The sequence below is a fragment of the Saccopteryx leptura genome, chromosome 13 (assembly GCF_036850995.1).
Source record: "Saccopteryx leptura isolate mSacLep1 chromosome 13, mSacLep1_pri_phased_curated, whole genome shotgun sequence".
NCBI classification, from domain to species: Eukaryota; Metazoa; Chordata; class Mammalia; order Chiroptera; family Emballonuridae; genus Saccopteryx; species Saccopteryx leptura.
The window spans coordinates 45,709,739-45,734,834 of NC_089515.1; the positions used below are offsets into that span (position 1 = coordinate 45,709,739).

General features: G+C 46.9%; 2 protein-coding genes across 5 annotated transcripts; one reads left to right on the top strand and one right to left on the bottom strand.

The window, feature by feature from the left end:
• Nucleotides 1–6: 6 nt before the first annotated feature.
• Nucleotides 7–14,573, bottom strand: MRPS11 (mitochondrial ribosomal protein S11). Of its 3 annotated transcripts, none has more exons than XM_066355633.1 (7): nt 14,533–14,573; nt 14,256–14,373; nt 13,995–14,126; nt 4,978–5,076; nt 2,650–2,779; nt 1,294–1,359; nt 7–266 (listed from the first exon to the last, which is right to left on the bottom strand). In XM_066355633.1, the coding sequence occupies exons 2-7, from the start codon at nt 14,318–14,320 to the stop codon at nt 159–161; spliced, it is 600 nt and encodes a 199-aa protein (XP_066211730.1). In that variant the 5' UTR covers nt 14,321–14,373; nt 14,533–14,573; the 3' UTR covers nt 7–158. The 3 variants fall into 3 exon arrangements, with proteins under 3 accessions (XP_066211730.1, XP_066211729.1, XP_066211731.1); XM_066355632.1 differs by having other exon boundaries at nt 14,543–14,566; XM_066355634.1 differs by lacking the exon at nt 14,533–14,573 and adding an exon at nt 14,466–14,530.
• An 82-nt stretch (nt 14,574–14,655) lies between these two features.
• On the top strand, nt 14,656–24,746 carry MRPL46 (mitochondrial ribosomal protein L46). 2 transcript variants are annotated; one of them, XM_066355630.1, is made up of 4 exons: nt 14,656–14,906; nt 16,510–16,699; nt 17,282–17,455; nt 24,361–24,746. In XM_066355630.1, exons 1-4 carry the CDS (start codon nt 14,679–14,681, stop codon nt 24,609–24,611), a joined length of 843 nt encoding a protein of 280 aa, XP_066211727.1. In that variant the 5' UTR covers nt 14,656–14,678; the 3' UTR covers nt 24,612–24,746. The 2 variants fall into 2 exon arrangements, with proteins under 2 accessions (XP_066211727.1, XP_066211728.1); XM_066355631.1 differs by having other exon boundaries at nt 14,663–14,747.
• Nucleotides 24,747–25,096: the final 350 nt, after the last annotated feature.

Consider the following 25,096-nt stretch of genomic DNA (forward strand, 5'->3'; position numbering starts at 1 on the left):
AAAAGTACACCAAAGGCCACCACCGAAGGAGGCAGAGCTGTCCCTTACTGAATGAAGGATCTCCAACAAGCCCGTCTGGAGAGACTTCTGATAGTTGCTTTCTACGAGGTCTGGCGGGGGGGCCCTGAGGTCAGGTTCTGGTGCAGGCTTCCTTCCCTTCACAGCCTCCGAGCCTTCCTGGGGCGGCAGCCATTGTGCGGGATGGGGGTGTTGTCTGTGATTGAGATCACTTCCAGGCCCCCCATGGTCAGTCCCTTGATGGCAGACTGGAAGGAACAGAAGGAACAGTGATGATGACCTAGCAGGTGTCCAGAAAAGGGCTTGGGAAGGGAGTGTGGGGGTGGGGCAGGGCGGAGCACGGAGAGAGTCATCGGCACTGACACCTACAATCCCACTCCACTCTAATCACAGCGGTCTCCCAACCACACCCCTTAACCAGGCGCTCAGCGCTGCCCACGTTAGTCCCACCTGCAGCTTCCCACCTTGTGTTTTACCATCTAAGTACAAAGACTACCTGTAAACCCTGACACACCTTAAGTGTTACACTCTGCAGTTTTACTTCAGTTGTTTGTCTGGAGTGTCCCCCTCACATGGACAATACTGTGTTATTCTTGAAAAGTCAGGAGAACTGCCGTCTCTCTGGGGAAGCTTCCCTGGTCATACCCAGTGGGCTCCCAGCACCCTGGCACACACGTCACCTAGGCACTGCTGGTCTGGATGGGGCCCATTTGTGACAGTCCCCAGGGACCACCTTTTTATTCCTGCTGGCACACAGCAGGCCCTTAGTGAATGTCTGAGGAATTAAATTATGTGATCTTGCTTTGAGAAGCTTAGTAGATTATCAGAACAGAAAGAAACTTCCATCCCTCATGGGAATCCACTATAACAGTGGTCCCCAACCTTTTTTGGGCCACGGACTGGTTTAATGTCAGAAAATATTTTCACGGACCGGCCTTTAGGGTGGGACGGATAAATGTATCACGTGACCGAGACAAGCGTCAAGAGTGAGTCTTAGACGGTGAATCTTAGACGGATGTAACAGAGGGAATCTGGTCATTTTTAAAAAATAAACATCGTTAGGACTTAAATATAAATAAAACGGAAATAATTTAAGTTATTTATTCTTTCTCTGTGGACCAGTACCAAATGGCCCACGGACCGGTACTGGTCAGCGGCCTGGGGGTTGGGGACCACTGCACTGTAAGGTCCTTTTCCGCTCTCCTTCCCCTGCTTTCAAGTCCCATTTTTCTGAAGAAGCAAGTGGCCATCCTGTGGAGAATCGCTGTCACTTACCTGGCGCCCTGGCCCCAGGCCTTTCACCACCACGCGGACGTGGGTCACGCCCTTCGCTGTGGCTTTCTGGAGAGGAGCAACAAGTGGTTAGTGCCCTAGTGAGAATTACACCCTAGTCTCTGCTGCCCCACCAGGTGCATCAGGGTTCTGAGCTCCAGGGAGAAGGCAGCGCGTGTGGACAGCGGCAGGAGCCAGAGACGGAAGCACAGGACAGATGGTCACAGCGCAGGCTAGACATGGCAGAGCGCACAGAGCTTGTCCATCTCAAACTTCAAGTCAACTATGACCCCCTTTCGCCCAGAACAGCACTGCCACCTAATGGAAGTTCCTAAATAGTGCTCCGATTTTTCTCAGGTGGGTGAATGCAGTGTTCGACCCTGAGGAGGAGCCCTGGACTTCAAGGCTGCTCTGAAATACCCACCTAAACAGTGTTATCGTTTTACATCTCTAGTAATACAGTAGTTAAGTCTTTCTTTCTTGATTATAAAGGCATCATGACAGGTAGTGTGAAACACACAGGTGTCACTGAGCCCCCCACCCCCCACCCAAAGCCACTGTTAACACTGACACGTTTCTTTAAGTGTGTATATAGTCCGTCCTTTGGTGGACATCAGCACATTTTGAGGATCATTAATACATAGCAATCAGTAGTTTTGGGCAGAGCTATGTTTGAAGGTCTGTGTCCTTCAGGAAATAGAGTACTTCTGCTCTGGCAGAACCAGTGGGAACCTTTGGAAGGCCTGGTTACTGGCGACAGTACACAGGCTCTGGTCCAGAGCAGCAGGGTTCTGTTCAGGGAACTGAAATGACTGCCCGGCTCTGAGCACGTCGTGTACTCTGCGTCTGAGCTGGCTCTAACTGTGTGGACAGTACCCAGGGTCCTTGGAAGAGTCAAAATAAACAATATAAAGTATCTGGTGTATAGTAAGTGCTCAATAAATACACCAGTAGTGGCACACAGCCAAACTGCTTCTAGAAAGGAGTGCAACAATTCACACTCAAATTGGTATTGCATGAGGCTTTTTGCCATACCACATTTTCCCAAAGAGACTACACCAATCCCACCTCGCTGACATTTACAGTTAAGGGGGTTTTGATAAGCCTGCAGCACCCAGCTCTTATGTCTTCCAGAACGAACCAACAAGTGTTTTGCTGCTATTGAAGCTAAGCAAGGAGAAGAAAAGCCTTTTCACACAGACCTCTTCAAACCACTCCCAGTGTTCAGATACCCAACAGGAGTTGTTACAGACCCCATAGCTTCCGAAGAGCTAGTTCATAGAGAACTGTCGTCACAGCAATCGGCCGGGCAAGAAGGGGAGCACAGCGCACAGCTGGCCGGAGAGAACACACACTTACCGCCGCGCAAGCTATGCCCGCCGTCTGTGCTGCGATGCCTGTGCCCTTCTTGGCGTTCCGAAATCCCTCTGTGCCGCAGGAAGTGAGGGCAAGGGGCTGGTTGGTGGCGGAGACAACCTGGATCTGTGTGCTGGGAGAGCAGGGGAAGCAGAGAAGATAAAATGGACTGTTCAGGACTTTAGAGAGCGCTAACCTATGCCCTTAGAAGCCCGAGTGAGGGCCTGGCCTGTGGGGGCTCAGTGGATATAGCATCAACTTGGAACTCTGAGGTCGCTGGTTCGAAACCCTGGGCTTGCCCGGTCAAGGCACATATGGGAGTTGATGCTTCCTGCTCTCCTCCCCTCCTCTCTCTCTTTCTCCTCTTTGAAATGAATAAATAAAATTTTTAAAAGAAACTTAAAGAAAAAAGGAAGCCCGAGTGAGAAAGAGAAAGCTACTCCCTCTTGAGCTCACCAGTTAGGTGTTTTTGACCTCCTACAGGAGGTGCCTGGAAGGGTCAGAATTACCCCTTAAACCTCACTAAAAACTGATACGATCTAAAGCAGTGTTTTTCAACCACTGGTCCATGGACTGGTGCAGGTCCGCAAAGAGTTAACCACCTGATGTTGCATGAAGATTATGGAGTCTGTAATCATTGGGTCTTTACCAATGATCTAAAGAAAGCTCTTTTATGGTCTGAATGTTTGTGCCTCCTCCAAAATTCATGTTGAAATCCTACCCCCAAATATGATGGCATTTGGAGATGGAGCCTTCAGAAGCTGATGAGGTCATGAGGGAAGAGCCCTCATGAATGGGATTAGTGCCCTTACAAAGGGTATTCCAGAGCTCCCTCTCCACTTCTGCCATGTGAGGACACAGTGAGAAGCCGGCCATGTGTAACCTTGAAGAGGGTCCTCACCAGGACCCAGCTTGCTGGCACCCTGACCTTGGACTTCTAGCCTCAAGAAGTGTAAAAAATGAATGTCTGTTGTTTAAGTCAATTTGTGGTATTTGTAATGGCAGCCTCCATAATCTGAGGGTGGTAAAGTGTCACCCAGAGGAAGAGTGGCACATTTTCTTCTAGAGCCTTTCCTATACCAGTGTTTAAGTTAGGTATGCTGTCCTCATCGGGTGTTTTATCCTAAAACTTAGATCTTTTACATCAAGTAATTTAAAAATAAACGTTCCATTAGGGAAAGTTTCAGATATATGCAAAAGTGAACAGAATAGTGTATGAGCTCCCATGGACCCATCCCCCACCTTCAACAATTACCAACTCATATCCGGCGTAGCTTCACCTATAACCCGTTTCCATTCCCCCCTTTCCTTAGTATTAAATTATTGGCCTTTGAAACAAAGGCCAGACCCATCATTTCATCTGTAAATATTTCATTATATACCTCTAAAAGATAAAATATTTCAGTATATACCTCTAAAAGATAAAATATTTCAGTATATACCTCTAAAAGATAAGGACTCTTTAAAAAGACCCCATAAGAAAAGTTAGCAATATTCCCATACTGGATAAATTTTAATGCTTAAGACACTTCATTTCATGATCAAATTTTATAAACAAGTGAAACATTTTTACTAGTCATCTCTAACATTTAAAATGAAGAGTAACTTTAGACATGCTTTCCATTTCCCGTTGGTCATCATCACCCTGTCCTCTGGTCTGAAGGAGTCCCTGAGGACCCACAGTGAAGATGGAAGTGAAGGGTGCTTATGGAGTCAGGCTGGTGCCATCTGCTTGTCAGCCTGGCGACGGCTGCCACTTCCCACCAGGGCTCTTGGGTTTTCTACACTGAACAGAAGCATGAGAGAATTGCTGGACCCTGAGAGAGCCCACACAGAGAGCTAGACTGCATCCCAGCCACTGTGGCTACGGAGAGAATCCTGCCACCTCACCTGTGCCCCACACTCTATCCCTGAATACCAGCAGTCTCTCGTATTGTTCTCTAAATTGCTACATGGGCAGGTTGTGACTAAACACTGACCCGTCTCCAAGGGAGGGCTGACCAGCAAAATTGTCACTAATGTCAGCAAGACTTCTGTTGCCAACACGTAGCTGAGAGCTCCCTTGACACTCATTTGTAGGAAAGCAAATCTTACCAGTATGACATGCCCGACCCAGTTCACATTTTCATGAAATCTGAACTAATGTTATACAGAAGTTGGTTTTCCAAAACAACTAGGGGCCTAGGGAACATTGGCATCAGCACCACTGTGCAGACTTTGCCCCCCCCCCCCAGCTTCTCCCCCACACAGGGCCACCTTGCCCTCACTCGAGAGGGATAGAGGCCACCCAGACCTTTCAGGGTGGGGGGTGGGGCTTCCCTTCCCACTTACTTGTTGTAGGATGCCTTAATGTGTGCGATTGGGATCTCCTCAAATTTCTTTCCTGCCCATCTCAGGGAGCTCTCCTGTCCTGGAACTGGAGGGTAAATGCTGCAATTAGAAGAAACATTTTATATAAAATTATCTTTATGTTTTTAAAAATCAAATCCAGGCCCTGGCCGGTTGGCTCAGCGGTAGAGCATTGGCCTGGCGTGTAGGAGTCCCGGGTTTGATTCCCGGCCAGGGCACACAGGAGAGGCACCCATTTGCTTCTCCACCCCTCCCCCTCTCCTTCCTCTCTGTCTCTCTCTTCCCCTCCTGCAGCGATGCTCCATTGGAGCAAAGATGGCCCGGGCACTGGGGATGGCTCTGTGGCCTCTGCCTCAGGCGCTAGAATGGCTCTGGATGCAACAGAGCGACGCCCGGATGGGCAGAGCATCGCCCCCTGGTGGGCATGCCAGGTAGATCCCGGTCGGGTGCATGCGGGAGTCTGTCTGACTGCCTCCCCATTTCCAGCTTCGGAAAAATGAAAAAAAAAAAAAAAATCAAATCCATCACATAGTTCAAAATGATCCAATAGTACAACCTGATAATGAAAAGCAGCAGCCCCTGCCAGTGTGCTCCTGAAGTAGCTGCCCACTCCACCCCTTGTCTGTCCTGGTGCTGCCGCCCTCTCTGTGAACACTGTACATGTGGCTGTTCCTTGAGTTGTTGACTCTAGATACATCGAGTGACTTTCTGCTAGAAGAAAAGAGATACAGCTCATACCCCACCTACAGTATCTTGTCCTTTCTATTGTAATCAGATCAGTATTTTCAATCCTTTGTAGGATCTGCCTTCTGCAATTTAAACCTCCATTATTTCATCATCAGTAGATGACATTTTGATTCTACTTTATAAAATAGGACAACAAACTTTTAATAATACTTATATCATTACTATAAAAGAAAACCCAGTATCTCCTAGAATAGAGGTCAGTAGATGTTTTCTGTCAGGGCCAGAGTAAATATTTTAGGCTTTGCTGCCCACGAGATTTGTTACAACTTGGGACCATAGTGCAAAAACGGCCATAGACAATAGTCAATCAACGGGTGTGGCTGTCCCAATAAAACTTTATTGCAGCTGGTGAGATCTGGCCCATGGGATGTAGTCTGTCAACCCCCACCTTAGACTAATGGTTCACTCTCTGAACAGCAGGAATGTTACTGTGATGGGTAAGCACCACTCCAGACTTCTGGGTAGGCCTGGGAATCTTATTTCTAAAATGCTCCCGGTGAACCCAGGGTTGAGACACTGGTAACTGTGATGAGGACAAGACCTTTTGCATCTCAGCCCAGTCTGTCCTCTGGCTGTCCCAGGTCAGTACTCTTCATCTTCCGGTGGAGAAACATTGGTAAGAACAGGGGGAACAGGGCTAGCTGAGAAGCCAGGCCTTGGGCCTAGCAGACCTGCCTCCATTCAAAGCTCTGCTTATTATCATGCTGTGCTTTCTTTTATTCAAACACACACAGTTGTCACTGAGCATTTGAGCTGTGAGTAGACCCACTGTGGTACCCTGCCTACATGTGCAAATCAGACCAGTGTTGGTACCCCTCCTCCCACGGCCACCTGAAATACAATGGATTTAGATTTAGAAAATACACTAGTATGAGAACAGTCCTCCCTCAGCCCTACCTACTTTCCTAGAGATATTTAAAACAAAACAAACCCCACCACAGTGGTATTCAAGAGTTACAGTGTGTTCTTTCCTGCTAGGCCTGATCTTAAGAGATGTTTCAGCGCCTCTGCAGGTTCCGGGCTCATCAGCCTAAGCAGAGATGGAAAGTGGAGGAAGCTCTGAGATGACAGTACTGTTTAGAACAATCATCGCTTTAGAACAATCATCGCTTTCTGATTGGTAATTTCCCCTATTGACTTGGGGGGGGGTGTCAATAAAACTAAGCTGACTACAGTCTGAATGTAGCAGTGTAATGTCATAAATATATATACACTAAAGCAAGGTTTCTGAACTAGGAAGGACTCAGAACTTGAACTGTCTAATTGAAAGCAGGGACGAGATCAGGCCTTTAAACCTCCCAGGTCCAGTGTAGAAACGAGCAAGTGATTCAACCCCACAGAAGCCCAGGAAAGGGAAGATAAAGCTTTCCAGAAGGGCACTGCTGCCTCTGCATTGCCATCCTCAGAGCAGGGAGGCACGAAGGGCCAGCACACGTGGCATCACTTCTGCACGGCTGGCTGGCGTGGAGGACTGACGTCACCACTGTTCCCCCCTGCTGAGGGTCCCTGAGGAAGGCTCACTTCTGTTGCGTGTACTTCAGGCACGAGAGTTTGCTGATCCCTGGGCCAACCCAACCTACATGGGCCCTGTCACAAGTGTGGCAGATGTTGGAATTTCAGCTGGGTAAGCTGCAGCTCAGAGAAGGCCCTGCCTCATGGCCTTCAATACATTTTCTAATTGCAACTACAGACACTTTTTAGATATGAAGATAAATGTAGAAAAATGCAAAGATCATAGCTCATGGCTCACTAGTCCTGTCATAATTATATATATGATTTCAGTAAGAGATTTCCAGTTCTAACCCTTGGCTTTTGTTTCTTGACTTCTTTTCTCAAATGATCCTGTGTCCTCTATCCTTCCTGGCTCCTTACTCCTGTGGTAATTAGCCCTTGTCATTACCAGACCTGCAACATCGTCACAACCTCGGTTAGAGCATCACACTCTGGCCACCACCTCCCGGCACCCCCACTGGTTTCCCTACTGGGAACCCTTCAGTCCCACTGGTCCTACCAGCTTCTCACTTTCCTACACACCCAATGGAATTTACTGACCTGCCCGCTCCCTTACACATACCCTCAACCCCCCCCAACCCCCCACACCTGCCAACTCTCATCGTACTCTCCTGGCAAACCCATCTCTGCAGCCACTCTGAGCCTGCGCATGCACCCGCACAGTTGGCTGGGAAAATACACAGCGGCCGACTGGTCTCTAGATCATGGTTTCTCAGCCTCAGCACTATTGACATTTTGGGTAAGGTCATACATTGTTGTGGGGTGCTGTCCTGCACACTGTGAGTGTTTAGCAATATCCCTGGCCTCTTCTACCCATTATTTAATGTCCCCCAAGATGTGACAAACAAAAATGTCTTCAGACATTGCTAAAAGTCCCCTTGGAGGCAAAATTGCCCCAGTTGAGAACCACTGCTTTATTTGAGTGACTTCTAACATTAAGCAGGCCCTCAGCACAGCGTGGCAATCATACAGCAGCACATCCCTGGTTTAATTATCCACCTATCCTCCAGGATGACTATTTTATACGTTCTTTTGTCTCCTCAACCCTCCAAGTCCTTCCTGCTTCCTCACTGACAGCTGATGACCTTCACAGAGAAATAGAAGCAATCAGAATGTCTTCCAGCTCCACTACCAAACATCTGTGCCCGCAATCTGTGGTCTCTCCTGTGATGCTCCAATTGTGTGTTAGCTCTCCAGCAATGTTCTCGTTCGGGCATCATCATTCTGTACCCTCTCCACTGCATTATTCCCATCAGCAAAACAGGCTGTCATGTCCTCAACCTAAACACAAACAAAAACCTCGCGATCCCAAGGCCTCCCCGAGCTACTGCCATTTATTTCTCTATGACCCTTTCAGCAGAACCCCCTTGTAGAACTGACTGTACCTGCTGTGGCTTCCTGTCTTCTACTTGAACCCACTCCAATCAGAACAGTCCCTATCACTCCATCAAAAATGCTCTAGCCAAGGTCACCGACCAACTGACAATGTTAAATGCAAGGGGCAATTAGGTCATAAGCCTATCGACCTGTCATATCAGCAGCATTTGACATAACTGATCTTTGTCCTTGAACTACACTAAAAAAATCTCTCCAGGTTTTTTTTTTTCCAATGATTTCTCTTCTGTCTCTCTTGCTGATTCTTCCTCATTGGCCAAATCTCTAAATGTCAGAGGCTCCAGGCTTCAGTCCTTCTCCTCTCTATCTGTATTCACTCTCTTGATCTTGTAGTCTTGTCATCATCTATGATGTGTTACACATGTGTATGTGTGGTCCAGATGTGTCCCTTGAATTTCATTTCTAATAGCCAACATTGTATTTCTTTTTTCTTTTTTCTTTTTTACAGAGACAGAGAGAGAGTCAGAGAGAGGGATAGATAGGGACAGACAGACAGGAACAGTGAGAGATGAGAAGCATCAATCATTAGTTTTTTGTTGTGACACCTTAGTTGTTCATTGATTGCTTTCTCATATGTGCCTTGACTGTGGCCTTCAGCAGACTGAGTAACCCCTTGCTCAAGCCAGCGACCTTGGTTCCAAGCTGGTGAGCTTTTGCTCAAACCAGATGAGCTCGTGCGCGACCTCGGGGTCTCAAACCTGGGTCCTCTGCATCCCAGTCTGACTCTCTATCCACTGTGCCACCACCTGGTCAGGCAACATTGTATTTCCACTTGGATGTTAATTAAGCTTCTCCTAGCTCAGCCACCCAATTCCAAACTCCTGTAGGCTTCCCCATATGATGACAACCCCATCTTTCCAGTTGTTTGGGTCAAAAATTTTGGAGTGTTCCTTCATTCCCTTTCTCTCACCTTACATTAACAAATCATGTATCAGTCTGACCATTCATACTACCTTCACAGCTGTCGCTCTGATCCAAGCCACCATCATCTCTTGCCTAGCTTATTTCAATGGTCTTCTAACTGCTTAGAAGACTCCTTGCTTCCTTACAGTTCACCATCAGCAGTGGCCAAAGGGACTCTCTAAAAATGTAATAAGCATGATTGTGTCAACCCTCTTTACAATTCTCCAGTGGCTTCCCATCTCACTCAGAGTATAAGCTGAAGACCTGATGATGACCTCCTGTGGCCCTACGCACCTGCTACACCCCTATCCCCTTCGCTTCCACCTCCTATTTTACTCCTCACTCCACAGTAGTCTTCTTGCTACTGGACTCACTCCTACCATCTGTTACACTCCTATGTTTTACTTTTGCTGTCCCCTATCCACTAGAATTTAAGTTCTATGGGGGGCAGGGATATTTTTGTATATTTGGTCACCAGTGTCCCCAACACCTTGAACAGTGCCTAGCAATGCTGAGTGACCAAAATAGAATCTTACCCTTGCCGGTTGGCTCAGTGGTAGAGTGTCGGCCTGGCGTGCGGAAGTCCCAGGTTCGATTCCCGGCCAGGGCACACAGGAGAAGCGCCCATCTGCTTCTCCACTCCTCCCCCTCTCCTTCCTCTCTGTCTCTCTCTTCCTCTCCCGCAGCCGAGGCTCTATTGGAGCAAAGTTGGCTCGGGCGCTGGGGATGGCTCTGTGGCCTCTGCCTCAGGTGCTAGAGTGGCTCTGGTCGCAACAGAGTGATGCCCCGGATGGGCAGAGCATCGCCCCCTGGTGGGTGTGCTGGGTGGATCCCGGTCGGGTGCATGCGGGAGTCTGTCTGACTGCCTCCTTTTCCAGCTTCAGAAAAAAATACAAAATAGAATCTTAACCTCCTTTAGAAGCTCCCCACAAGCCTACAGTGGGGAGAGTGTAAAAAACCCCATTAGACAAGACCCTTGGCATTCTGATTCTTTGTCTTGCTGACCTCATCAGCCATCGTGCATGTACCTGAGTATACATACCAGTTCCTTCATACCACATGCCTTTACAGACTTAGTGTAAAGCCAGTGGCCGCGGCCACCATCACAGCTGCCCGGCCCATGCAGGTTCGCATTGCATTTAGACAGTCGGTAAAGAAACAATGGAGCCAAGAACTGGTGGGCCATCATCTTTAATCCTAGCTTGTACCCAGCAGGCAAGTAAAAACACACACTGGGCTCCAAAACCCACTCATTCAGTGCTCACAAAACTACTGACTTATCCGAGTTTCCTAAAATCAAAGGTTTGTAGCTCACCAGACTTATTCACGTCCATTCCCCATCTCCTTTCTTCTCCCTGCACAAACTGGCTTCTCACTTAGCACTCCACCATCTTGGCTGCTTCTCCTGGCCTCCTCCACATGGTCTTTCTTGGCTCTCCTCTCTATTCATTCATTTATTTATTTATTTATTTTTACAGAGACAGAGAGTGAGTCAGAGAGAGGGACAGACAGGGACAGACAGACAGGAATGGAGAGAGATGAGAAGCATCAATCATTAATTTTTCATTGCACGTTGCAACACCTTAGTTGTTCATTGATTGCCCTCTCATATGTTCTTTAATTTTTTTAAAAAATTTATTCATTTTAGAGAGGAGAGGGAGAGACAGAGGGAGAGAGAGAGAGAGGAGAGACAGAGAGAGAGAAGGGGGGAGGAGCTGGAAGCATCAACTCCCATATGTGCCTTGACCAGGCAAGCCCAGGGTTTCGAACCAGCAACCTCAGCATTTCCAGGTTGTCGACGCTTTATCCACTGCGCCATCACAGGTCAGACTGTCCTCTCATATGTGCCCTGACCATGGGCCTTCAGCAGACTGAGCAACCCCTTGCTGGAGCCAGCGACCTTGGGCTTAAGCTGGTGGGCTTTTGCTCAAACCAGATGAGCCCACGCTCAAGCTGGTGACCTTGGGGTATTGAACCTGGGTCCTCTGCATCCTAGTCCAACGCTCTATCCACTGCGCCACCACCTGGTCAGGCTGCCTCACTTCATAGTACAGAAATCAAAACCTTTAATCCAATAAACAAAGAAGTCTTTGATACAAAGTCACTTATCTGAGGCATAATGGGATTCCTCATGAGAGTGCACCACCCCACATCATAAAGAGTGGGAAAGGCTTAGTCCTAAAACCAAGCCCCAGGCTACAAGGATCCTGCCTGCCCATAGCCCGCCCCCAACACACATTAATATAATCACGCCCATCCCAAGCAAGAAAGGCAACTAATATTACCTGGGCGACTGGGCTTCCACGTGGGCAGCGCCATCCTTAACAAAGTGAGCATAATATATTTTATGTGCCCAACACTTAGCTTTGCCCAAAACAACCCCTTTCACCTTGTCCAGCTGAACTCCTATTCAGTTCAGTTCTCAGCTGCACATTTTCTTCTCCAATCTTACCTGATTTCCACAGGAGTTAGATACTCATTCTTTCATACTTGCAAGCAACCAGTTCTTACCTCCAGGATACTACTGATCAGATTATGGTGGGTAGATATTTGCATGTTTGTCTTCCCTGGGAGACTGTGAACTACAGTGGGGAGGAACTATCTTTTATATTTGTACCTGTATTGGTGGTGGGCACATAGTAGGTTCTCAATAAATGTTTGTTAAATTTATGTGAAGTACACTTAGCACAGAGGTGGTGGCAGTGGTGGGAAGTAAGATGCCAATCCCTAGGGCTGACCACAAAACTCCCTAGACCTTACACCAACTCTAAAAAGGGTATGTTGTAAGGTACCAGAAAGCTGCAAATTAATATTGATATTCTGGAAGGAAAGGTCAGGCTTTCTTGTCCTGTCCCTCCGGGAGGGATAAGAACGTAGAAGTTTCTGGCTTGCAAGAACAATGGGTCATTCAGTTTTAAATCCAAAATATAGGTTAACCTAGAAACTTCTTCTCTTTCAATAGGAGGCAGAATTTACATACCACTTTGCATTGACTGTAGTTTCTCCCCCTTCCTGGAATATTGAGAGTAAAATACCTCTAGGCTAGTGAGGGAAGATGAACCCTGAAAGATTTGTAAACATCTTTGATTGTGTTACCTTGGGAGTCTTAATGTTTCTGTGTATCCCCTAAACCAGGGGTAGTCAGTCAACCTTTTTATACCTACCGTCCACTTTTGTATCTGTTAGTAGTAAAATTTTCTAACCACCCACCGGTTCCACAGTAATGGTGATTTATAAAGTAGGGAAGTAACTTTACTTTATAAAATTTATAAAGCAGAGTTATGGCAAGTTAGAGCATATAATAATAATTACTTACCAAGTACTTTATGTAGGATTTTTGCTAAGTTTGGCAGAATCAATCTTTATAAAACAACTTACTATAGTTAAATCTTTTTATTTATACTTTGGTTGCTCCGCTACCGCCCACCATGAAAGCTGGAACGCCCACTAGTGGGCGGTAGAGACCAGGTTGACTACCACTGCCCTAAAAAAATGTTGTCAGCTTGTGCCATGATGTCATGCTCTCCTCCACCCATGTGTGATCAAGGGTATATAAGCAGCCCCTGAACTATTTTTGGGAACTGCACGATTGGGGTTTGATGCCCCGTCAGCCATATGCGGCCAGCATATTTAATAAATCTCCTTTAATAAAACCCTTCAAAATTTATCTAGACTGGGTGTCTCTACGTGAACTCGATGAAATGAGGTACAGTGCCTTTCAGAATCTGGGGTGCAGCCTGACCAGGTGGTGGCGCAGTGGATAGAGTGTTGGACTGGGATGCGGAAGGACCCAGGTTCGAGACCCCGAGGTCACCAGCTTGAGCGCTGGCTCATCTGGCTTGAGCAAAAAGCTTACCAGCTTGGACATAAGGTCGCTGGCTCAAGCAAGGGGTTACTCGGTCTGCTGAAGGCCCACGGTCAAGGCACATATGAGAAAGCAATCAGTGAACTAAGGTGTCGCAACGAAAAACTGATGATTGATGCTTCTCATCTCTTTCCGATCCTGTCTATCCCTCTCTCTGACTCTCTCTCTGCCCCTGTAAAAAAAAAAAAAGAAAAAGAAAAAAGGAAAGAATCTGGGTGCGGTACTTTATAACCGGTATAATATATCATAGCATAGATCGCCTCTCCTTTCCCATTTTGTGTCTGTTAGTATGACCCGATCTCCCTCTCAGAGGGGAAGAAAGCTGATATTTACTATACACTTCTGACAAATACCCATCATAGGTTCACTAAGCTTCCACTTTGTGCCAAGGCTCATCTCATTTGATTCTCACAACCTCCCTCGGCATTATGTCCATTTTTAGTTGAGAAAAACGGAGGTTTAGAGGTTAATATTCACAACGTCGCACAGATGACAAGTGACAGTGGGGAATTCACTGGTTCTCAGACCCTGGAGGGCAGTGCCGGTCTGCCGAGGGCTGGACCAAAGTGGCCCTCACCTGAAGCTGCTGCGGCTCGGTGCTCGACCTGGAGCTGCAGCCGGAGTCTCCTCAACTGCCTGTTTGGCGGCCGCGTCTTGCGACTGCTGGGCGCCCGTGTGGATGGTGGCGCCTGATGCCCGGGCCACGACCCTGTAGGGACAGAAAGCTCACTGAGGTCTGCAGGCCTAACGGCCACTGTAGTCCAGATGGCTCATGGGACGAGGGCAGGAACATACTCCCGAAGGTGGCCGTGGGCACGGAGGAGGTAATCATTCATACCCGCTCGCTGATGGCCAAAGCCATGACGGTAAGAACCGAGTCCCCGCGTTTCTTACAGCCTGCATGACTTGAATTGAACCCAATGTGCTCCCGTCTGTGGCGCCAGCACCATGAGCGCCTGTGGGGGAGAGTAGAGAAGAAAAGTTATCTGATTCCTCTTCTTAAGGCCCGTTGAAGATTCTTATCCCAATATATATGCCCTGTAATAACCATCGCTGCGATCTGCAACTAGGAGTTTCCTTCGTTTCCCCTAACGTAATACGGGATCTTCGCTCACCCCTCCAGACCGAAATGGCTCGTTCTGGTCGTTCCGGGGGGAGGGGGGGGGGGGACACTGAGCTCTTCCCGGCAGGCAGTCCCCGCGCTGCCTTGTGGGAACAGAGGATTGGCTGGGGGGCCGCGGGGCATTGTGGGAGGGCAGAGATGGCGGCGCTGGCGGAGCGCGCGCTCTTAGGAGTGATGAGGGGCTGGTCGCGGTTCGAGGGATTCTGGGTGGGTAGCCTGGGTTCTCGCAGCCTATCCCTTACGGCCGCATCCTCTACTAGTGGGTCTCCATGGCGCCTGTTGGGTGCGGTGTGCCTGCAGCGGCCACCGGTGGTCTCGAAGTCGCTGACCCCTTTGCAGGAAGAGATGGCGGCTCTACTAAAGCAGGTAGAGTTAGGGTGCGGTTCGCGGCTTCAGGGTGACTTAGGGAACCAGTAGAGGCGCACGGGCTTGGGTTTGGTCCCGTCTGTGGTACTAATTCGTCTGGGTGACCTTGGACAAGTTACTTCATCTCTTAGAACTTCAGTGCCTGCTAAATGGTACCTACCTTTCTGGTTAGATTTGGTACATAGGTCTACAATAAAAGGTAGTTTGTTTTCATGGTCCGTCTTTATTGTCACCTTAGGCAATTCTTTGGAGTTATACTCTTTTTTTGGGGTTCAACACACGAGGGAAGCGGTGGTAAACAAGACGACTCGATCTCTGCCATAGGTAGTTGGCATTTTGCAGAGGAGAAAGTCTGTGATGTGATGTGTTAGGAGAATGCAGTGGCCCATGTAAGATGCCTGTGATACGGTCAGCCCTGCTTTGCCTCCCAGGATTATTTGTGTGAGAGACAAGCGGGCAAAAACTTGTAGTGGTTGTGAGGGTCTTAAGCAGGGGTCCCCAAACTTTTTACACAGGGGGCCAGTTCACTGTCACTCAGACCATTGGAGGGCCGGACTATAAAAAAAACTATGAACAAATCCCTATGCACACTGCACATATCTTATTTTAAAGTAAAAAACCAAAACGGGAACAAATACAATATTTAAAATAAAGAACAAGTAAATTTAAATCAACAAACTGACCAGTATTTCAATGGGGACTATGCTCCTCTCACTGACCACCAATGAAAGAGGTGCCCCTTCCGAAAGTGCGGTGGGGGCCGGATAAATGGCCTCAGGGGGCCGCAGTTTGGGGACCCCTGGTCTTAAGTTTCCACGGATGGTTACTGAAGAATGAGGTGTTTCTCTAGAATCTGGAATGTTTGTGTCTTGGCTACTGAGAGCCGTAAACTTTACTCCAGTGCTTTTTACTTGGTGTGTTAATTTTCTCTGCAAGTATTTCGTTAGTCTACAGATAATCATTTAGCACTTACATTGTACAGACAAATATTGTGTTAAAATGCTGGGGATATAGTGTGCATAAGACAGGCAAAGCTCTGGTTCTCAGAGTGCTTCAGTGTAGTAGAGGAGGGCCAATCAGTAAACAGTCACATGGCTACATAATTGCAGAGTCTGGTAAGTGGTGTAAATGAAAACACAGTACTGTCAGAGAATTTAACAGGGACATCTAACTTTGATTTTTTGAGATATGTCAGGGAATATCTCCAAGAAAGTGGTATTTGAATTGAGATCTGAAGGATGAGTAGGAAATCACTCAGGAGGTAAAATTAGGGAGAAGGAACAGAAATTGTGAACTCCTTGAGGCAGGGGAGTCCATGGTGAGGGAGCTTCTCATCAAAGACTGACATGACCGGAGTGTGGTATACTGGCAGACAATGCCTGTCCCAGTCCTCTGTTATTAGCCACCTCGACCTTCAGTCCACATTCTAACCTTTTAGCAAATGTGCAGGTGATGTGCAGGTGACCTTTTCCTTTGTTTTTTTCCCTGTGGTGTTTTAATTGTATGTCTGGTTATGCTGGGTGGTAAACTTCTGAGTCAAGTGTGCTACTATGGCTCTGTTTTATTCTGCCTTTTTTTTTTTTTTCCGTTTTAATTCTCCCAGATTGAGATTGAGAGAAGCCTGTATTCAGACCATGAGCTTCGTGCTTTGGATGAAGCTCAGCGACTGGCGAAGAAGAAAGCTGACCCCTATCATGAAGAAGATAATGAGCGGAATATATTGCTGGTACAGGATTTGGAAGATATGTGGGAGCAGAAATTCCAACAGTTCAAACCTGGAGCTCGCATAACAGGTTTGTGGTCTTTTCAGGCCAGTAAGAGGAAAGGAAAAGAGGAGTATTTTGGTTCCCAAACAAAGGATAGTTGCTTAGCCCTGCTTTGTGTTTTAAGTGACAAAGAATTGCAAATGACAGAACTTCTTTCAGGTGGAAGAAAAATAAACATTTCCCTGTTTCTCACATCTGCTCCTAATATAATTTTTAAGGACTATGTTATTTTTGAATAGGAGGTAAGGCTGTTGGGATAGTTTCTTTCTCTCTTAAACTTTAGGAATGTTATCTGAATTTATCTTTTAATTTGGACTGAGAGAGAGGGAAATGAAATCTTTTCCCACTAGTTTGCTGTGCTTTATCTAAAATCCCTCTTAAAGCAGGGGGTTGATTCACGTCTGGGGCGGGATGGAGCAGAATGGTGTGCAACTTCATCATACTGTTCAGAATGCTACACAATTAAAAAAAAAAAAGCGAAACCACGGATATATAAGTTGTTTTGAGAGCAAGGGCTGTGGCTGTACCTTAAAGAAAGACTAAAGCACTAATCTCTTTGGTCTTGGTAGATCGTAGTTATCTTGTCTCTGACCTCATTTTTTTTGGCAGATGCTGATAAAAAGAATGACCGAACTTCACTGAACCGGAAGCTAGACAGGAACCTTGTTCTGTTGGTCAAAGAGAAGCTTGGAGACGAGGATGTGTGGATGCTGCCTCAGACAGCGTGGCAGCCTGGGGAGACTCTCCGGAGGACTGCTGAGAGAACCCTGGCCACACACTCAGGTGAGTTCTTGGCCAACCCTGTGGGACCTAACTTTGGACTTAGCTGAAGGATTTACAGGCTGACAGTGAGGATCAATTTAAAGGTAAGGATTTGTCTTAGATCAGGTGAGAGTCCATCTTTTTCCCACGGAGATTTTTATATTTAGTACATTGATTCTCTTTTTTTTTTTTTTTTTTACAGAGATAGAGAGAGAGAGTCAGAGAGAGGGATAGATAGGGACAGACAGACAGGAACGGAGAGAGATGAGAAGCATCAATCATCAGTTTTTTGTTGCGACACCTAAGTTCAGGGGTCCCCAAACTTACACAGGGAGCCAGTTCACTGTCCCTCAGACTGTTGGAGGGCCGGACTATAAAAAAAACTAAGAACAGGTCCTGGCCGGTTGGCTCAGCGGTAGAGCATCGGCCTGGCGTGCGGGGGACCCGGGTTCGATTCCCGGCCAGGGCACATAGGAGAAGCGCCCATTTGCTTCTCCACTCCCCCCCCTTCTTCTCTGTCTCTCTCTTCCCCTCCCGCAGCCAAGGCTCCATTGGAGCAAAGATGGCCCGGGCGCTGGGGATGGCTCCTTGGCCTCTGCCTCAGGCTCTAGAGTGGCTCTGGTCGCGGCAGAGCGACGCCCCGGAGGGGCAGAGCATCGCCCCCTGGAGGGCAGAGCTTTGCCCCTGGTGGGCGTGCCGGGTGGATCCCGGTCAGGTGCATGCGGGAGTCTGTCTGTCTCTCCCCGTTCCCAGCTTCAGAAAAAATACAAAACAAAAACAACAACAACAAAAAACTATGAACAAATTCCTATGCACAGTGCACATATCTTATTTTAAAGTAAAAAAAACAAAACATGGCCCTGGCCGGTTGGCTCAGTGGTAGAGCGTCGGCCTGGCGTGTGGAAGTCCCGGGTTCGATTCGGCCAGGGCACACAGGAGAGGCGCCCATCTGCTTCTCTACCCCTCCCCTTCTCCTTCCTCTCTGTCTCTCTCTTCCCCTCCTGCAGCCGAGGCTCCATTGAGCAAAAAGATGGCCCGGGCGCTGGGGATGGCTCCTTGGCCTCTGTCCCAGGCGCTAGAGTGGCCCTGGTTGCGACAGAGCGACGCCCCCTGGTGGGCGTGCCAGGTGGATCCTGGTCAGGCGCATGCGGGAGTCTGTTTGTCTGCCTCCCTGTTTCCAGCTTCAGAAAAATACAAACCCCCCCCCCAAAAAAAACAAAACAGGAACAAATACAATATTTAAAATAAAGAAAAAGTAAATATAAATCAACAAACTGACCAGTATATCAATGGGAACTATGGGCCTGCTTTTGGCTAATGAGATGGTCAATATGCTCCTCTCACTGACCACCAATGAAAGAGGTGCCCCTTCCAGAAGTGCGACGGGCCGGATAAATGGCCTCAGGGGGCCGCAGTTTGGGGCCTCTGCCTTAGTTGTTCATTGATTGCTTTCTCATATGTGCCTTGACTGCGAGCCTTCAGCTGATCGAGTAACCCCTTGCTCGAGCCAGTGACCTTGGGTTCAAGCTGCTGAGCTTTTGCTCAAACCAGATGAGTCCATGTTCAAGCTGACGACCTCAGGGTCTCAAACCTGGGTCCTCCGCATCCCAGTCCGACGCTCTATCTACTGCACCACCGACTGGTCAGGCTAGTACATTGATTCTTGAACAACACGATTTGAATTGCACCTATCCACTTATACGTGGATCTTGTTCAATAAATACATACAGTACTGTAATTGTATTTCTTATGGTTTTCTTAATAACTCTTTTCTCTAGCTTACTGTATTGTAAGAATACAATATATAATATGCATACACGCAAAGTGTGTGTTAAATCGACTGTTTATATTACCAGTAAGGCTCCTGGTCAACAGGAGGCTATTAGTTAAGTTTTGGATGAGTCAAAAGTTACACATGGATTTGCGACTACATGGGGGGTCGGCGGCCTTAACCCTCACCTTGTTTAAGCGTCAGCTGCATGTTCAGAATTGATGTCCCTAACATTCTCTCAGCCTGCCTCTCTTCTTGCTTTTCCACACCACCACTTACCCTTCCCCCACCTAGAAGCTGCAGAGTTATCCTCGACCTCATCCTGATGTCCATAAATTCTTGAGTCCTACATAGTCCGCTTGAAATAGACCCCTCTTTATTCCCACAACTATGGCTGTGACCCCTTCTCACTAGACCAGGGTTTCTCAGCCTTGGCACCATTGATATTTGGGCCAGAGAATTCTTTGTGGGCACTGCTGTGTGCATTGTAGGATATTGAGCAGCATCTCTCGCCTGTACCCACTAGGTTCCAGTGGCACTGACCCATCCCCACCCCCTGTGGTGTGACAACCAAAAATGTCTAGGCATTGCCGAATAATATCAGGGGAGTGCAGTCACAGTAATTGAGAACCACTACGTTGGACCGTTGAAGCAGACGCCAAACAATTCCCCCTTTTGTGTCATACCCTTCAGTGCTGCTGAAGGAGCGTGCTGAAACAGGACTTCCTTGTCACTTCTCTTCCTAGAATTCTTCTGCAGTTTCCCGTAATAGTTCAGACCTCAGGCAAGGCCTGCAGATCCTTTTTGCTCTGATCCTGAGCTTTCAGTCTCGTCTCATTAATGTGTAATTTACCTTCTAACCTGGAAGACCTTTTACATTCTGTGAGTAATGTGGTCTTTCCTGCATCTCTGCTTTGATGCGTGCTGGTCCTTGATTGGATGCTTTACTCCTTTCTGGTCTGACTGCTCAGTGTTTAAGACTCAGCTCATTCATTAGACTTTCCGTGGTGGAACCTTCTCCAGGCCTCTGAGTAGAGAGAGCGGCTCCTCCCTGTAGGCTCCCGTGGCACTGTGTGTGCTCTTACTCAGTGTATGCAGCAGACATGTGTTTTGTGCCTTCTGTTTGCTGAAGACCATCTAAGCCGTGGGGTCTGTGATGAGCAAGACGTTACTCCTGCTCCCTGGGAGCTTATGTTCTAGTGGAGAATACGCTCTTTCACTTAACCCATTGCCCGTAATCGCTCATGAACACATTTCCCTCCCCAGCCAGAAGGCTGACTCCCTTGAAGATCCGTGCATTCTCTGTTCCTCCCTGTCACCCGGCTCTCAGCGAAGTACCTGGCGCAGAAGAGGTACTTGCTGAGTGTTGACTGAGAATGAATTTGGCAGTGTAGTGTTCAGCCACGTTACTGGCCCTGCTGCAGCTTGTGTACCTGCTGAGGGAACGTCGGCAGCCAGTGAGTGCCCCTGACCCTTTCCCTCGCAGGCCCGAATGGCCTACAGGAGTAGTGGCCCCGCAGACGGGAATAGGTGGGGAGCCTTTTTGAGCTCAGTTTCCTCAGCCATCACCTGAGAGTAGCCGGCTGGGTTTCTCACCAGGATCGCTGTGTTCAGATGCTCTGCTTCCCTCACGTCAAACATTCAGGACGGACGCTTGCTCAGCTCTACGTCCTGCTTGCCCCGTGCGAAGGGGTTCCAGCTCAGCACTGCACTGTTCCCCTTTAACCTGCCACTGTAATCAATCGATGTGAGGCAAATAGGCAAAAAATACGTTGGTATTTTAAGAGGTGCATGTAAAGGAAGATATATTGATTTGTTGCAAGTTTATTAAAATGGCAAAGAAAAGCTCAAGCAGTATGAAAGTATATTTAGGAGAAAGTCAGAGGCCGTTCCTTTCCTCCCCGTTGGCGCCACACCTTTCATGTATTTCTGCATGATGGAGTCCTAGAGGTCAGCTCTCAGTCAGGGGACACATTTAAGTTATTGAGTGATGCCAGGGAGTGCCCATTTGCCCTAGACCTAGCCAGCATGAAAGGGTCTAATCTTTGCCTGTCCAGTCAGTAAAACATTACTTCTGGATTAACATTTTCCTGAGATTGAAAAAATTTACTGACTAGAGAGAGAGAGAAAGGGCGGGACGGGGGAGACTCAGTATGTTGTTCCACTTATTTATGCATTCACTTGTTGATCTTATATGTGCCCTGGCGGAATCAAACCCACAACCTTAGTGTAGTATAGGGACAACACTCTAACCCTCTGAGCTTCCTGGCCAGGGCTTCATGTTTATTAGCTGTTTGTATTTCTTTTTCCGTGAACTGCCTATTTAGATCCTTTTTTTTGTTTGTTTTTTAGATTTTTTTTTTTTAATTTTAATTTTTATTTATTTATTTTTTTTACAGAGAGAGAGTCAGAAAGAGGGATAGATAGGGACAGACAGGAACAGAGAGAGATGAGAAGCATCAATCATCAGTTTTTCATTGCAGCACCTTAGTTGTTCATTGATTGCTTTCTCATATGTGCCTTGACCACGGGCCTTCAGCAGACCGAGTAACCTCTTGCTCGAGCCAGTGACGTTGGGTCCAAGCTGGTGAGCTTTGCTCAAACCAGATGAGCCCGTGCTGAAGCTGGTGACCTCGGGGTCTTGAACCTGGGTCCTCCGCATCCCAGTCTGACTCTCTACCCACTGCGCCACCGCCTGGTTAGGCTGTTTTTTAGATTTTATTTATTGATTTTACAGAGAGAGGAAGGGGGAGAGCAGGAAGTATTAACTCGTGGTTGCTTCACGTTAGTTGTTCATTGATTACTTGCTGTATGCACTTTAACTGTGCAAGCCCAGGGTTTCGAACCTGGGACCTCAGCGTTCCAGGTTGACGCTCTGTCCACTGTACCACCACAGGTCAGGCAGATTCTTTGTTCATGTTTATAATGAATGATTTTTTGTTTTCTTGATTTGATTATATTTTTAATTCATTTTCCCCAAATTATAGGAAAGTAATAGGTATCCATTGAACTAAGTGGGAATTTCAGAAAGGTGTAAAGAAACATATCAATGTAATTCCATCACTCACAACCCATTGCCAGCATTTTGTATTGTATATAGTACTGTTACTATTGAGAAAATCAATGCCTTGTAAATGGTGAAAAAATTATCAAACAGTATTTAGTTAAGTGTATTAGAGAATAGGAAGTAATTTTCCCTTCTTAGAGGCAACCATCATTTTGCTTTTAGAAATGGCAAGGACACATATTTTATGTTTCTTTTTTCCACACAGTTGAAATGTATTTCTATAGAGTTACATACCTTTTTTCCCCTTTTACATACAGCCTTTACTCATCTCTCTATACTCACATGAAGTGTGCTAAGTGTAAAGTAAGTTTACACTTATTTGTAACACATGTATGCTGTTTCATAATGCATAAGTAATGTCATTTGTTTAACCATTCTGTTGCTTTTACAAATACAGTGAACATCCTTCTATACTCATCTTTACTCACATGGGCAAATAAATATAACTGGAAGGGTAAAATTCTGGAAGCACAGTTGCTAGATCAGAGGGTATGTATAAGTAAAAATGAAAATTCTTGCCAAATATCACAGTTATACTAATCTGCATCCATTGGAGAGTACCCATTTCTCCATAGCCTTGACGAGCAGTGTGCAACTCAGCTTCTGAGTTTTAGTAATTAGATACGTTGTTTTAGTTTTTGTTTCTTTAATAATAAGATTGAGCAAGCCCTGGCCAGTTGGCTCAGCAGTAGAGCATTGACCTGGCATGTGGAAGTCCTGGGTTCGATTCCCAGTCAGGCCACACAGGAGAGGTGACCATCTACTTCTCTCCCGTCCTTTTTTTTCTTCCCTCCCCCTCCCCCCTCCCCTCCCCTCCCCTCCCCCTCCCCTCCCCCTCCCCCTCCCTCTCCCCCTCCCCCTCCCCCTCCCATAGCCATAGCTTGATTGGTTCAAGCACATCAGCCCTGGGCTCTGAGGATGGTTCCATGGAGCCACCTCCTCAGGTACTGAAAATAGCTCAGTTGCGAGCATGGCCCCTGATTGACAAGTGCATCGGTCCCAGACAGGAGTCGACAGGTGGGTCCTGGTCGGGGCCATGTAGGAGTCTGTCTCTCTATCTCCCTTCTTCTCACTTAAACAAAAGAGTAAATTTGAGCATATTTTAATGAGTTTGTAAGTCATGATACTGATTTTCATTTGAATTTTCTGTTCACATGCTTGGCTCATTTTTCTTTCAGATTTGTGGTTTTTTCCTCATTGATTTCTAAATACTTCTTATACCTTGAGGTATTTCTCTGTTGAATGTGTTGAAATATATTTTCTAGTTTGTCATTTTGTCTGACATTTTTATGCTTCATTTTCATCCTTGGAGAAAGGTTTAATTTTTATGTACACAAAAGTTTTGCTTTTTAAAAATTTTGTGTTTTGGTTAGTCCTTCCTCTCCTAAAAATGATACAGAAAGTACTCTTGTGGTCCTTTCCTGTAATGAATAATTTTTAAATATGGAAAAATTCAGAAAAATATTAAAAATCTGTAAAACCACCACCCAAAATGAATAAACTTCTAGTGAAATTTAAAATTTTCTGTTAACTCTATGATCTGTATGGTATGAATTTTTATTTGAGGGTGGAGATCAGCTTTATTTTTCTTAATGAGCTCACCAGGTCTCCAAATGCCATTTAGTAATTAATCCATCCTTTCCCCATTCTTTGAAAGGCTGGATTGGGGTTATCAACCTTTGTTAATATGTTGCAGAAATCATGTATCAGTCTGTCTTTGTCTTTTAACTTTGGTTGTGATGTTTTCACTCTACAGAAGTCACGTGGAATCCTTTCATGCTTTCCGTGAATTTTGCTTTACAGTGGCCGGGTGACTTGGCCTTCACCAACAGGTGGTGATGGGCTGAGCCCGGAAGCCCAGTGCCTGACCCCCAGGTAGTGGTGTGTGAGCGGCACTGCTGACTTCAGTCTGAGACAGTAGCTTGGCTCATGGAGTGGACCCAGTAAACTGGTTCTTCAGGAATGACCCTCCTCACTCCCAGGGATTGCTTCCACATTGGGGAAGTCACTCTCACTGAGATATTGGGAGCCAGAAGAAACAGGTGGGTGTGTCCTCATCTTCCAATTTTGTCTTCACTCCTTTCTCAGAAAACAACATGGAAGCCAAGTTCCTGGGAAATGCACCCTGTGGCCACTACAAGTTCAAGTTCCCGCAGGCAGTACGGACAGAAAGTAGCCTTGGGGCCAAAGTATTCTTCTTCAAAGCACTACTGCTCACTGGAGACTTTTCCCAGGCCGGGAAGAAGGGCCAACATGTGTGGGTCAGTAAGGAGGAGCTGGGTGACTATTTGAAACCGAAATACCTGGCCCAGGTTAGGAGGTTTCTGTTGGACCTCTGATGGCTGGGCTTCCTGTGGACAGTGCTTGGACGAGCCTGCGGTTGGGGCCTCAAGGACGTTTCGGGGTTACCCCACCTTTACAGGGAACATCAGAAGCAGACCAAGTTCTGAGAAATAAACGAGTTTGTCATTGTGTGGGTCCTGGCTGATTTGTCCTTTGAAGAGTGCTGGCTTCTCCCTGTGCAGAGAGCCGGCTCCTCGCGCGCCGCTCCCTTTTGCTCCGAGCTGGTAATTAAGTATTGCATTACTCGCTGGTGAATCCACTGGCTTCCTGGGCCCAGGAAGAAAGAACCGAAGGAAATGAAGCAGACTTCTAAAAGCCTTGCGTTCTGTGAAAGCTCCTAGGCTGTGGAAAAGAATAGCTCTGGGTAGGGTTTTTTTTCTCTCTTTTGTTATTCCTTCTCTTTGTACTTGATATATGAAAGTATATCAGTCTAACCTAGGGGATAATTTCTTTCTCTTATTTTATTGATTTTTCCTTTTTT

Coding starts and splice junctions, on each gene's coding strand:
- MRPL46 (XM_066355630.1), top strand. CDS start 14,679: ATGGCGGCGCTGGCGGAGCGCGCGCTCTTAGGAGTGATGAGGGGCTGG. Junction 14,907..16,509: donor TGGCGGCTCTACTAAAGCAG/GTAGAGTTAGGG, acceptor TAATTCTCCCAG/ATTGAGATTGAGAGAAGCCT. Junction 17,456..24,360: donor AACCCTGGCCACACACTCAG/GTGAGTTCTTGG, acceptor CTCCTTTCTCAG/AAAACAACATGGAAGCCAAG.
- MRPS11 (XM_066355633.1), bottom strand. CDS start 14,320: ATGCAGGCTGTAAGAAACGCGGGGACTCGGTTCTTACCGTCATGGCTT. Junction 2,780..4,977: donor ATTAAGGCATCCTACAACAA/GTAAGTGGGAAG, acceptor CTGCTCTCCCAG/CACACAGATCCAGGTTGTCT. Junction 267..1,293: donor GCCTGGGGCCAGGGCGCCAG/GTAAGTGACAGC, acceptor TGTTCCTTCCAG/TCTGCCATCAAGGGACTGAC.